Here is a 14,781-nt window from a genome sequence, read left to right on the forward strand (position 1 = left end):
GGGGGGGGGTGAGAGGAGGAGAGATACAGAAGCAATAGTGTCGCTGGAAAGAATGGAATGGTGAATGTGAGCTGCAATGATGCATTGTGGTTATTGTGCTCCGGGTGAAAACAGATGCGGGCTGAGGTGACGTGAGATGAAAGGAGCAAAGGCATCATCAACCTGTTATTATTATTATTATTATTATTATTATTATTATTATTATTATTATTATTATTATTATTATTATTTAGACAGAAATAATACATCAATTTTGTGATTCGTATTGATATTATCGACAGTAGTAGCATCTGTTTTTTAATGCTAATATTATTGAAATTATTAGCATTATTCTTATGTTAGCATTAGCTGTAGTAATAGTCGTGGCTTTCAAGGGCAATAATCATTCATGAAACTCAAATATTTCCTATTTTTACAATTTACTTACTAATCATTTTTGAAGACACTTGCAGAACATGTTTTAACATTACTATTTTTTAAATCTGTAATTTATAATTGAACAAAAATTATATAATATTTTCCACTGAAAATCTCTGTTGAATTCCCTCTATTCTTAAATGTGCTTAAAATAAGCTGACACCTGAGCAGAGTTCGGTTCAGCTCTAACCAAACGTCTGGTCGTGAATGGACAGATTGGTTTTGACTTTCAAGCCCGTTGAATTCAGCGTCTGGATGAAGCTTATACTTCAGACACGTCTCCATCTGCTGTTAAAATATTCAGTTTCAGGGAGTTTTAATGTGTCAAGGGGCAAGGCTGGAACCCTCTGCTGAAGGTGTGCAACCTTGAGGCCATAGCCGGTATTGCATTAGAAACAGCCACTGTAATGGACACAGCCACAGGGGCTCAGGACAACTTTAGGAAATCAATGTTCCCGCATCAAAAACGCTCCCCGGGGCTGTATCATACAGAAGGAAAGCCGCTTATCAATGTTGTACAAAAAAAAAAGAAAAAAAACCCTGTGGAAGTCTCTGGACTCGAACTCATCTGAGAGGAAGAGAAAAACAATGGAAACCTGGTCGGTGGTCAGAACGGCGCCCCCTCAGTCTGTTCCTGGAAAGGAAAAAGGCCGATGTCAGATCGCACATGTGAGTCTTAAAAAAGACCAGTCTGTTAATAATGAAAGGTGCAAAAGCCAGCATCTGTGATGGTAGGAGGGAGCGCGGGGATCCTGGCTCCGGTAATGCAAATGCACGAGAGCGGGGGAGAGACAGAGAGGGAGAGGGAGAGAGCAAAAGAGGGAAGGGGAGAGGGAGAGAAATCTGTCCTTGGTGATTTTGTCCTCTCTGTGCTCTGTAATGGATATTTAGGAGGAGCACCTGAGCTCCTCCACTCTCTCCCTTTAAAGATTTCTCTATTTCTGTAAGCCAAATTTAATTTAAAAGTTATTAGTAGGCTGCCAGTGAAGTGTGAAATATCTAATATTAGGGATATTGTCGTATTATTGACAGCTAAATGGAGGACTTTTGGTCACATGGCCTTCCTGAACCGGTGCAGTTGTCGGTTTTGTGAACAGATATTTGTGGAAACATGAATTTGGATGGGATTATACAAAAATACAAAAATAAATAAATGAATAAATTGGAATGAAAGAGTTTTTCCCTTGATGGGAATTCTTCAGGGAGAATTCTGATTGGACGTGTTCTGTTACTAAATACTAAATAAATAAAGAGTGAAGAAATGATATGAACCTATAATGATTCTGTACATCCTGTAACATTTAGAACGCATTCACAGCCATAAACAAATACATGAAAAGTCAATTTTGGATTAAACAGTTTACATATATAATATAATTATTATTATTATTTAACAAAATTAAATTTATTTTCTATTTCTATTTCTCTAAATTAAATTAGTTGGCAAAAACAAAAATATCATGAAGCTCATTTACTGTATTTCAATTGTTGTGAAAAGGTTTAAAAAAATGTCATCACAACAAATCTCAGAAAAAGTTTAATAATAATTTTTGATTTTTTTTATAATTTTTATAATTTTACATTACTTTTTTTTTGGTCTATTTTTAATTAATATAAAGACTCGTTTTCCCTCTGAAATGTCCTTGTCATGAATGTCTCCGTCCGATCATCACAGTAACCGTAGCTTGTGTTGCCAACCCTATGCTGGGCTAAACAGCTGGAGGGGCAAATTGTCTTTAAATCACTTCCTTCTCTAGCCTGGTTTGAGTCCACCTGTGGTAAATATTACAGACATACACCTGGTGATAAGGTCAAAGGAGTGAGCCGCTGCAAAGCTGTGAGAGCGAATTATGCTAATGCACAGATGTAACTTCCGTTGATTCATGAGCCAAACTGAGGAGAAACTTCGAACTTGAGCCTTGAGCGAGGGACGCTTTGTATTTGTTGGTTCCACGTTAGTACAGCGTAGAAAAGTTTTATGTCTTTATCAGAATGAAAAGAAGACAAAAAACAAAAAATCTTGTATTTTGCTTTGCTCAAAATATCATTACAAGTAATATGTAACCTACCAATATCTACCCTGGCTGGAGTTTTATTGGATCCCTTCAAACTCCAGGTCCTTGAAGGAGGTCGTTTCCTTAAATCAAAACATTACTCTGCAGTAATTACTAATGGTAAAAACTACATGTATGTGATGAATTAAAAAAAAAGTTGCTTTTAAGGAACCAGTCCATGTTGCAAAGTACTTGTAATGACATTTTGAGCATGACAGAATCACCAAACGAGGATCTGATCTTTTATTCACTGACCATATAAGACGTATTTGGTTTCTCTGAACCAGATGTAAAAAAAAAAACAAAAGCTCCTCTGATGTCGGCCTGTAATCTGTCACAGCTGATCTGTGTTCTTCTTCTTCTTCTTCTTCTTCTTTAAGCTCCACGGTGAAAACTGTGTTCACTTGAACCCAAGGAATTATACAAGCCGCTTGGTCATAAAAGAGAATGGATTTAAAACTGACTCAAATATGATGCAGATTTTTTTTTTCTTCTACAAAGACCTTGTAGTGTTGCTCAAAAAAAAAAAAAGCTTAGATCAGGGAAACTTCTGGTTTAGCATATTCATGATGGAGAACTACAACAACCATGGAAGGACTCCAGGATTTCTGAGGGCTGGTGCTTCTTGCCTTGACTTGCTGGTAAATGGATGCATATATTACATGGCATGTCTGTTTTTATTAGTGTCTGCTGAGATCATTCGTGATAGTTCACTGGCTGGCTGTCAAAATTGCTTTGTTTTTATCTGACATGCACATCGCATATTGTATCTTTAAAATGCAGCAGAGGGAAAACCCAACCGCTAAAGCTCCGACCGCCGTGCATGTCCTGTCTCGTTAACCACAGAAGGGGAAAGGGAGGAGGAGGTACAAAAAAAAATCAACTTTTCCGCCCTTTTTGTTGGTTGTGGACAAACCCACAATATCTGTACCAGGATGGATCCTCCAGTGTTAAGAACATGTGCAGAATTTCTGTCTTTCTTATTACACTGTTCAAACTGCATATGTCACTGCAGCAATCAACTTTTTGATGGGATTTCTAAAAGGATTCAGGTTCCACATGTGTGCTAGCAATGATGTCGAGCTTCTCCTGTGCACCTGCTGCTGCACTTTTCATCACAGCCATAATGGTGATTGACAGCTGGGATAAGGCAGCCTTCCCTGGAGAATAGCTTGTTTTCTGTAGCAAGTCTCATTAGGTTGGCAGCTGCAGGGAGACGGTCAGGTGCAACTGGTTCTTCACCGCCACTGGTGTCTCTATACCCACACTCGTTCACAGGCATCTAAGGAGAGCACTCACTTTGATTTAAAATAATGGACATTTTCCAGTTTACTTTTAAAGAAGTGTCAGTGTGTGTGTCTCTACAGTGTGACAGTGGAGCGAAAATGGACTTCACTGGTAGCATTGATGGAAAAAGCCCTCTAATCAATGGGGGGTGTTCAGGAAAACAGGCTTGCAGATGACAAATTGTACCGTTTGAACACAAGAGCTCTTTAGTGATTTTGAGGCATTTACTGTTTTACTGAGCAGTTTTTAATGGTTCTGGCTGCTTGGTGAACCATAACCTGGGTTTTGTGAGGAACCTAGAACAGTTAAGAGTTAAAATAGGTTAAAAAAATAAAAATATAAACATGAAGAAAGAAGAAAGAAAAACAAAATTCTTACTGACTGAGTAAGAAAGAAGAAAGAAAAACAAAATTCTAACTGAGTGTTTGCTTCAGAGATAAAGAAAAACCATCAAATGTTTCTCAGTTTTGCTTAAACCATTAACCTTCAAAGTTTGAAGAACTTTTGTATATTTTTTTGCGATATTTTCCCACTGAATAAAAATCAGTGTTTTTCAGCCTCGACTGTGTGATTGAGCTCCATTATTTATATCATATCTCATCGCCTCTCTGTTTCTGCTGGCTCCTGGCTTCTACTGAAATATCAGAATGATTTTGACATAAAAATATTTATCATCAAGAGGAGAAAAGGCCGGGCATGGGAAAACTACGGCACGGGGCCCGGATGTGGCCCGTTCGGCTCTTTAATCAGGGGCGCCAAATTATACAATTGATTTATATTATCATTATGCTTCTGCCTTTCACCTGCAATACCCACATTTCCCCAGTAGATGTCAAATCTAAAATATTTTAGGATTTTAGAGAGTCAAAAAGTTTACCAACGCCCGATCTAGGCTGTACTTTGGCTATTGTGTCGGAGTTGTTCAAAAATGCATTCTTTACTTTGGCTATTGTGTCGGAGTTGTTCCAAAATGCATTCTTTGTTGTATAATAGCAATAACTAAGAACACCAGTTCTCATTTCAGACTTCAGTTCATCTGTCAGTCTGTAGATGAGATCAATGTTTGTGTTTTAAACACTCCCAGTTGTTCTCTTTCGTCCCCTTATCAACGACATGTATTGTTATTGGTTGGTGGTGTTCTGTCAGAGGCAACACTTTGAATACATTTACCTCCCTCTCCCTCTCTCTCTCTGTGAATAAACAGAAGCCAGTGAGTATTTCTCACTGCTGTAAAAGCTGCAGATATTGAATACAGGAGAGAAATGTGTGTCGTCTGCATAGACAGAACATTCCATGTGAAGAATCACATCTGGTGGACAACGGCGTTAAGGGACTGTCACTAATTGGACCCACGTAGCTGCTAACCCGGAGACGAGTGACAGTTAATGGTGCTTTGCATGGTAACAACCGAGCGGTGAAGTGAGAATAAAATTTAAAAAAAAAAAAAAAAAGAAAGAAATATAAATAGGCAGAAACTCAGAAAACAAAAAGTTACTGGATGGCTGAGTTTGTAACAGGCAGAAAGTGGAACAATCAGATGATGAACAGCTGAAGAGCTGAGCCACTTACTCAACAGGTGAGTGGATGATGAGGCGCTCTGTGCTTATAATCAACCAGCACACACACACACACACACACACACTCATACTGTTCTATGTGTTTTGTGAGCACCTTCAAAGACTCAATACGTTCCCTTGCATTATTCTAACCCTGAATATTACAAATATATATATTCCTAATCCTAACCCTAATCTTAACTCTAATCTGACCCTAATTCAAGACTAGACCTTGAACCTCAGATTACCCTCTCACTCTATGGAGACCTGCAAAAATGTCCCCGCAACAGAGTATGTTTCGGAAATGTCCCCACAAGTATACTAGAACATGAACTGTCACACACACACACACACAGAGCAATCTTAACCAATGTGCTATAGCGGTCTATTAAAGTGGCCTACATTGGAGAGATACAGTTTGGTGTGGAGGTTTGAAAATCAGCAGCGGCCTCTCAAAGGCCGGGTTGTGTTTTTTCGTTTTGATGAAGGACTCTTATCAACATCACTTTTCTTCGTTTAAATAAAGGTGAGACGTTTCTTTTCTCAGTTCAATAGTGGCCGCGAGATAAAGCGCAGGCATGGAGGTGATAGATAGGCTTTTGTCTTCAAGGCCTGGGTTTCCTTCTTTGTCCAGTTCCGCAGCGGTCCCTTATCTTTTCATTTGGTTTTTACCAAAACAGTAAAGTATTGGCAAAATAATCTCTCCTGTTGGCAACTGACAAGAGTTTATTTACACAGGGAAGGAGGCGGCTGTTTGGAAAGGTGACCCAGGGAAGGTCCTATAACTCATGGTCGCAGACAGTCTTGTTTTTCTTCTCATTCACTTTTTCATTTTTATTCAGGCCTTTCGACACCATTATTTCTTTCTGATTAGTCAGGGGAGCCATTAAATTCCAGCAGTTTGATTAAAAATGATAAAATACAGCCACATAATGGCAAGTACTTTTATGGATGGTAGTACCGACCCGGTCCAGACACTTGACTCTTGTGTCAGTGATTGAACCTGCTGTTATGTGTACAGTACGTGTTGGGGTCGGTTTCTGATCCAGGATCAGTTCAGTGGTTCCAACAACGTGAACCACATTGAAGACAAGACTCATGTGGAGTCGTGGTTCTTACTGTGTCTTAATGATGAAATCACCTTTTTTTATTTTATTTTATTTTTTTATTATTTTAACTCTGGGACTTCAACCTGTTTATTGCTAAATAGAACCTTTTTAATTTTTATTCTATTATTCTATTTTTTATTCTAATTTTTATTCTATTGTAAGATTTTACAGTGACGAAAAGATGAGATTCAAAGTATAAAACGTCTGTAAGATTTTACTGTTACTGTCAAAGTATAAAACGTAAGAATTAAGGTTTAATGAAGTTGACATTTAACACAAAGGTGATCATTTTAGGGAAATTTTATGCCAATCTGTAATTATAAGAATAAAATACAATGGCAGAGATTTTAAAAAACAAAGTTCTCATTGAACCAAACCAAACTACTGCTTTATACAGCTGTTATTTGTTAAAAGCGATGGAAAAAAAAAAAAAAGATTTTGAAGCCAGGATTATTCTCTGACATAAATGAATAAATTTATATTCTCTCCTTTTGGACCCAGAGTCCGAGGCAAATATTTCAGAGTTTGGCCACGGTCATGGCAGATTAATTGCAAAATTTTTCTTCCAGGTTTTTTTCCATGATATTTTATAATTAAGCAGCTGTGTTTTCCACGGTAGATTGAGGAGAGGCTAATGAACAAATTATGGTTGCATATATGTTGAATCAGTGCCCATCACAGGATTCTCAGGCAGATCTGGTTAATGTTGATTTTTTACTTTTATGAATCACAGTTTATCTATCTATCTGGGTAATGAAGATCAAGTAAAGAATTGTTTCAAAATTATTTGATGATTTTTTTTTTAAATTACAAAAAATACTTGTGTTGTATTTATGATGTTTACTACAGTAAACAGTAGACAAAATCTGCAAAAAGTTAAAATCAGACATCCCTTGGTATAACCTTTTTTTTCTATACAAAAGTCCACTTTTTTATATTCTGAAATATTGTGTTGTACTGATGATAAACAAATACAAACACATACTACAGTACTGTGTATTGTACAGCACTACAAAGCTGGACTTTTATATAAATACAATACAAAAAACAAGGCCTGAGATGATGTCATCTCTTTCTCACTTCTTGAAATTATAATATTATTTAATATTATTATTAATATATTATTATTATTATAAATCAGACTGAATCTCAAAACAGGTTTTAAATTTCATGAAATTTATTTTAATTTCAAGAATAAATCTTGACATAATTCAGGTGAAAACAACTGGAAACAACATATTTTGACAACTGAAAGTGTTACCACATTAGTCCACCAGGGTGTTGGTTTTATCTCCGTCTGTTCTCTGTCAGACAGAGAATGATGACTAGCTTCTTACAGCAGCTTTTTTATTATTATTATTATTGTTAGCAATTGGTTATATTTCATCACATTTTAAAGTATTAGAATATAAGAGAAAAATGAAGTAGTGGTGAGACAGGTACTGAAGGCTGCGAGCGCTGCCGTGAACGTGTCACTTGTGTTTGTAGCGGTGGGTTGTTTCTGATAGACAGAAGATATAATCTTGCTGGCCTGCAAGCCTCCAGTTTGATCTGTAAATAAAATGCTGCCAGCGCTGTGACAGTGTTTTCTCCTGAGCTCTGTTTGCATCAGCCAGTGATGATAATGTGTGCAGGCTTACAAAGTAGTGTGTACATGTGCTGTATGTGCTCTGACCTGCTTCTGTTTGCTGTTACAATTGGTGCTGATAGAAACTGAAGTCGTGCCTTTTTTTCTTTTTCTTTCAGATAGAAGACGCCATGCTAATGTTTGACAATTAATACAACCGACATAGAGGTAGGTCCACGTTTTTTTTTTTTTTTTTTCTTCTCTGCTATTCCTGCATGTGTGTGTGTGTTCCCACCTGGAAGTATGTGTTTCTCTGTACTTGGATTACTAGTACTGAAGTACACCTAGCTGTATTTTATTTATTTACGGCGCATATTGTGGAAGCTTAGCTTAGCTTCTCTGTTGAGGTCTTACACTATGAACAGTAATCCATACTAAATCCCTGCCTTATAGCGGTTCTTCTCACTGCTGTTTAATGCACAATGACACACACACACACACAGAAACACACACACACACACACAAACAACCAGCCATGATAGGGATCTTCATTGGTTGTGTGGAGGTTGGATGATGAAAGAAGGACACACAGCAAGATTGAGAGGGTCAAATGAGGGAGTGGAAAGAAAAGGCGAAAAAGAAGAGGTGCCCCGCGGCTGAACAGAGGGACAGAGATTGAAAGAGGAATGCCTGTTTGGTCAGATAAGGCTTCAGATCGCCGTTGCTGCAGAGCAACGTGGGCAGCGCAGCACGATGGTTATCTCCAGCCCCTCCTTATCTGGAGGCCTTAACTGTGGCTTCTGCAGTACGGCCACCTGCCCTCGAACAGAGGACTTTACAAAGACGGAGGAGGGGAGGGAGGGGGAGACGAGGAGTCAGACATGCGGCTCCGAGTGCCTCCAAACACAGGAACTTCTGAGTCACGGCCACAATTCTTAGAACGGAAACCCAACGGCAACGTGAATGAAGCAGGTGCAGATACTTTAGGATGTAGTCGAATCTGAAGGATACTCACAGGAGTGATGTGGCCGCTTCACTGGGTAGTACTGAGATATGCTATGGTACAGGAAATATACACCATATGTGGGGCGTAAGCCAACAATGTAAGTGGGAGATTATATTCTCATACAAACTCCAGTTTGAATCACTTGAACATTTTTAGACACGTCTCTGACTCTGGCTCTTCTTTGACAGATTGGAACATTTTTCATCTTTGTGTCTTTGTCAGGCGTTGAGCTGTGTCTGTGTTTAATCTGTGTTTAATGTTTTATAATCTAACAGAAAATATACAGAGCTAATTTTTCAACAGTTTTGCATCAGGATTGTTTGAAATGATTGAAGCTTTGCAACAGGTTTCAATCCAGCACCGGACAATTCTTTTCTTTTCCAATAACTCTACATATGATATGATGTGAACCCAACTTTTTTTTCTTGCCTGGGTCTTAGGACTTTTTGACCTGGAGAAATAAGTTTCCCAGATTGTAGCAGCAGTTCTTTAGTCAAACTCACACCACCGTGGGGTTCAGACAACTGTGAAAACTGATACGTTTTATTCGAGGTTAAGAAAATTAACTGTTTGTTTGTATTGAGAAACAAACACACACAACTTGAACCCCCCAGAAACAAAAGTATCCAGGAGGGAACATTTTGTTTATCGGCGTCGCTTCGTTCTCTTTGAACCCATTGGCCAAACAGTTTTTTTAGTTATGGTGCACAGACTCTGTGGTGGCTGGTTTGAAGCCTGTTCCTGGCAGGTCTTTGTTGTCCATCGGTGCTCGGGCCTCAACATTATAAACCGTGAGATTGGGAAATAAGTGGACGGATGCAGATGTGCCACATAAACTAATGACACATTTTCCACAGTTTCGGCTGATTATTCTAAAAAACCTGCTATCATCTTATTGTTGGGTGTTTACTGCTTAGGGTGCCGTATATGACCAAATAATCTGTCGTTTTGGTTGGGTGTGTGTGAGTGTGTGTGTGATTCAAACCCAACAAGGTGTGTTTCTATGGTGCAGTTTGTATGTGTTTTCAGTGAAACCTCCAAATGTTCATACAAACGTAAGTCACGTTCGGTGTGAAAGTACCGAAGAACTTTCCGTCCTTAAGAACACTGATTGTGTCTTCAGACTCCCCGCAGATTTCTTTCTCTTTTCGTAAATCTGGGAGAACTATCTTGATTTTTTGATTGTCAAATGTGACCCAGGGATAAGACTGGATGGATGTTTGTTTGCACTGATTGCAGGAACACACCTTATTTCTTGACAGCAGGGGGGTGATTAGAGTACACAGTAGACAGCGAACTCTTAACCCAAGTTCACGCCACACAACTTTCAAGTTTTGGAATTGTGTATTTTCACACTACCGTAGTTGGTGGAGGACACAGTGGATGTGTTGGGGTTGGTATGGTTTTAGAGAGATTAGATTATGTTGAGTAGTTTATGGCTCTATGACTATTAGATACTGAAGCCTTAAAGTATGAATTTTAAAAAAAAATCAGCTAATTCTTCTTCAAAATATGATCTACTTTACAATGTTTTATGTATTGATACTGAACATGAGAGATGAAAATCAGACGGCCACATTCTTTACATCTAATTAGGGCTGTCAAATTAAAGTGTTAATCACCTCAATTCATTTGTGCAATTAATCTGATTATCCATTATGCACACTGTTTATCCATTCATTAACTTATCATCACTTATCAACACAGTCGATACACATATCGTTATTTGCGAAGCAGCTCAGGCTGATAAAACCGTCTCAGCTCTCAGAGGTTCAGGTCAGAGAAGCCTCATGGACTGAGGACAGTGGTCAAATATATTAAAGACAGTGTAAACTAATTAATATCATTGAAGAAAACGACTCTGATCTCTTTGACGAATCCCCATCAAGACGTACAGAAATGACAACAATCCAGCAATAACCTTTGGCCATACTGATAATCCCATCATTTAAATTATTCCCACATAAAGTCACATACTGATAATCCCATCATTTAAATTAGTCCCACATAACGTCATGTGTAAGACACACACACACACACGTGCTTTTTTTACTCCCAACCTGAGGGTTAGGGTGTGGAACTGTTTATGGTTCTTTTTGTTTACAAAGCACTAATACTAATACCTTACACGTCCAAAGTAACACTTGCACAAAACTTGCAAGAGTTGCTCATAAGACTAACGGTACTCCTGGGTCTTGTTAGAGTTGCTAGCAGGTTATTCTTGCATGATGTGCAAGTGCTTCACGGAATGTTGTCGAAAGTGACGAGGAAGTAACTGGAACCTGGAGCTTTATTAAACTGATTCATGTCTTTGTTATCTGGCCGTCCTCCACATCACCACAGAGACGTCCATGTGTAACAGTGTCCTCACCCTATACTTTAAATCACATTGGACTTTGTATCTCTTCATGGATTTATTCATTTTTTTTACGTATCTCTTGTCTCTTTCCGTCTTCCTAATAAACCAGAGTTTTATCCCTTTTCCATTTTTTTTTTTTAAGCCGCCGGAACCAGTGTCTCAAACTGTTATGCTAAGCTAATCCCTGCGCTGATGCTGCTCTGCTGGCTTCCACAGACAAGAAAAACTGGCTGTGAGCCATAAGTGGCCTCACATGTAAATCAGGAAAAATCCTGTTTCCTCACAGCAGTGTGGACCTTTTTTTTCCGACCGGTTTTTGGTTCATGTGGCGATGTGTGATCAGAATGACTTTTATATAACGGACTATACTTGAGCCAGGACTGTTTTGTTCCGGGAACTGGTGCAGGTCTGTAGATCATTCGGTACCAGGCCTCAGTGGGACACAGTGAAAACATGTACTTCAGTTTTACTAATTGACTTCATTCCAAAATGATCTAGTCATATCTCTTTACTGTTTTCATTCAAAGATAATCTGTCGGTCATTCAGACCCTGATAATCACAGAAGAAAGTCTAGAAGACAGTGATACGGCTGATACCGGTCCACCGGTTCTTGGTATGAAAAAGGGTTGGGGACCGCTGTTATAAACTACTCTTGGCTGACACTTGACTTGGCAGTGCCGTGTCCAGCTGTTGTCCCAGGTCGAGCAAACTGGAGCAGACCACCCAGGTGCCATCAGTCTCTGCATATGTGTGATGAATGAAAGTGTCATTTGAGCCAGACCCCGGGGAGGGGGGGCGCAAATATTTATCTGCCCAGGTACACTCGACTGCTGTGTGTGTTTCTAATGCCATACCAATATTTTCACAGTAAATATCACTTAGACGCCCACCCCAAAAATGGGGGAGGTGGGGGGGGGCTAACCTTTGCAACAAGCTGCTACACTGTCAAGCTGCGGTGGTTTTAATCTGCGATCACCGACGTTGATGAGACTCGTTAACTGCTGTATTGGTGCATAGAAATGAACACTACCATTTGGATAACAAGCCTGATCGCAAAATTTATGTATCATGTTAACTCCCCAATTCAACCATTCTCAGCCCATATGGTCCATTTGAATAAAAACTCCATTCTGGAAGAGAGCGGAGGTTTGCGCTGATTGTTATTTCACCAGTGTTCGTGTTGTTCCGATCATTATTACCTGTCGGAGGTTAACATGTGCCTGCTCTGTGACATATTTCCTAATAAAAAAAAACAAAGCACACACACAATAATAAACAGACACCAAACACACAGGTGTTAAAGAGGAATAAAACGGTTGGCACACGGAAAGGTGAAATGAGCAGAGGTGCGCGCGGTTTGTTTACGACCGAAGAGGAAGTGAGGCTACGGGTATTTCCACCATTGCACATCTCATTCATTCATTTGTTGTCGGTTGTGTGGGTGAGGCCAATCTCAGCGGACATCAGGTGAAATGTGGGATATGGAAGTCCATCTGACACAGGCGCTATCCCATTTAGAGGGCTGCACCCTATGAACCCTATATTCTACAGGAGCCGCGGGGCGAGATCACTTCAACTGTTCCCCGATGACACGTCTAGCCTTTGAATTACATAGTCAGCTGCTCCAACTTCTCCCTGATTCAAAGTTCAACACAACTATAATAATTGGATTCCATGATTGTTTGTTGTTTGTCGTGTTCACAGTATTTGAGGGTAAGACGGAAAAGATGTTATATTTCATACTTTGTCAGATTTACATTAGCTATCAACAGTCGGGACGTGTCAGCTTTGATCATTTTGATCACGATATCTTTGTCAAGCATTGAGCTGTATTACATTTTCAAATTTGACCAAATCTTGTAGGAAAAACTGTTGAAATTATTAAAGCTGTGGAGTATAGATGTTTTTTTTTTCTTGTATAAAACTAAAAATTGCTGTACGTAGACGGTATGTTCCGAAGATAAAGCTTTGACCTACTATGGTATAACTAGAGGGGCTAGCATGGTGCAGTAGTAGAAAGGTAGGTTATGGATATGGTATATCATCCATGGTTAACTCATTGAAAGCCACATGTTGAGACTCCATTGGGGGGGCGGGGGGGGTGTATGGCTGCTGGCTGTGATGCATTTTGACAACAATGGAAAAACAACTCATTTACATTCACATCTAATTTGTGGTCTCCAATTAACCTAGACTCTAATCTGCAACGTGCACAAGTCAAAATTGTTTTCCAAAAAAACAAAACAAAACAAGTAATGCATACCATGCATATGCATGGTATATTTTTTCCCCCTGTTAGCATTAAAGTGATGTTTAATGTAGCTTTCGTGCACACGACGACACTGTGTTAAGACTCTTATTATTCTTAACATTATGTTCATTTGTTTATAGTCATGTTAGATATTTCAACATTTTTTTTATCTAATGTTACATTAGCACTCGGAGACACAGCCTCACACCCACGGCCGTCTTCACTGACGCTGGACTCACATGTCTCTCCATTTCATTTTTGATCACTTCAAGGGATTCTGCAGGCGAAAAGTCTCCCATTTCATCAGAGCCTACTGTGCCACCGGTCCCTGGTGATTCTGTGTCGATGTTTCTATATGACCTAAGGATGTCAATAACATTGGCGCTCATGCATCCATCGCTGTCTCCCTCAACCTCTGTGTCCCATCTCTGTTAAACCTGTGTGATTGACACCTCCCACCATTACACAAGGGTTGTGTGAGAAGCAGATACCATTCTCTCTTGACCTCCTCTCTGGTTGGTTCCCAGCATGACAGCAGGCTCCCTGCATGACTTCGCTGATTGGCCCATTACCTCCCCCCGGCTGTGAGGGAGGTCTGGGGGAGCAGCTGTGACTCAGTGAAGGCAACTTGATGTGAAAATCACTGTTATAAATAATACAGTTGTGGTAATAACCAGCTGCGTTCGACCTTGGCTTGTTCCATGCCTGTGACCGGTTATGATTGCTCCACTGTCTGTGATTGACATATGCATTATTAAGCCACTTACAGCTCTAGAACTTTCCCCCGGTGGATGGCAATTTTAGATCAAAACTGCATCGCCCCTTTCATTTGCATTCTATTTAACATCTCTTCCATTTACCTTCCTTTGCATCACACGAGGTTCAGCACCTCAAGGTTGACGGTGAAGGGTTTAGATGTGATGGGTCGAGCTGCGGTGGGTCACACACTCTGAGGACCATCTGTTCTCCACTGAGGCAGAGCTGACCCAGACTGTCGCTGTGTCCTGCCGAGTCTTGTACTCAGCAGACCTCTGAGGACAGGGGAAAACAAAGCCTGAATACACTTAACGCTCAGCAGTTACTCACACACCAGTCTCTCTGCGCTGAGGCAGGTTAAGTTAGAGCTGGGTTCCGCAGTTTTCCGCTGCCCCTTTCCACCACCCCCCCCCCCCCC

At 39.8% G+C, this 14,781-nt stretch overlaps 1 protein-coding gene across 1 annotated transcript in view; it reads left to right on the plus strand.

Annotated features, from left to right (window-relative positions):
- Positions 1 to 14,781, plus strand: part of LOC103377698 (RNA-binding protein Musashi homolog 2-like) — a 117,759-nt gene that overhangs the window by 70,619 nt on the left and 32,359 nt on the right. The window contains 1 exon segment of the mRNA XM_008308598.3: positions 8,170 to 8,218. Within this exon segment, the coding sequence (XP_008306820.1) occupies positions 8,170 to 8,218 (49 nt within the window).

This window comes from Cynoglossus semilaevis, chromosome 4, assembly GCF_000523025.1.
Source record: "Cynoglossus semilaevis isolate Cse_v1.0 chromosome 4, Cse_v1.0, whole genome shotgun sequence".
NCBI classification, from domain to species: domain Eukaryota; kingdom Metazoa; phylum Chordata; class Actinopteri; order Pleuronectiformes; family Cynoglossidae; genus Cynoglossus; species Cynoglossus semilaevis.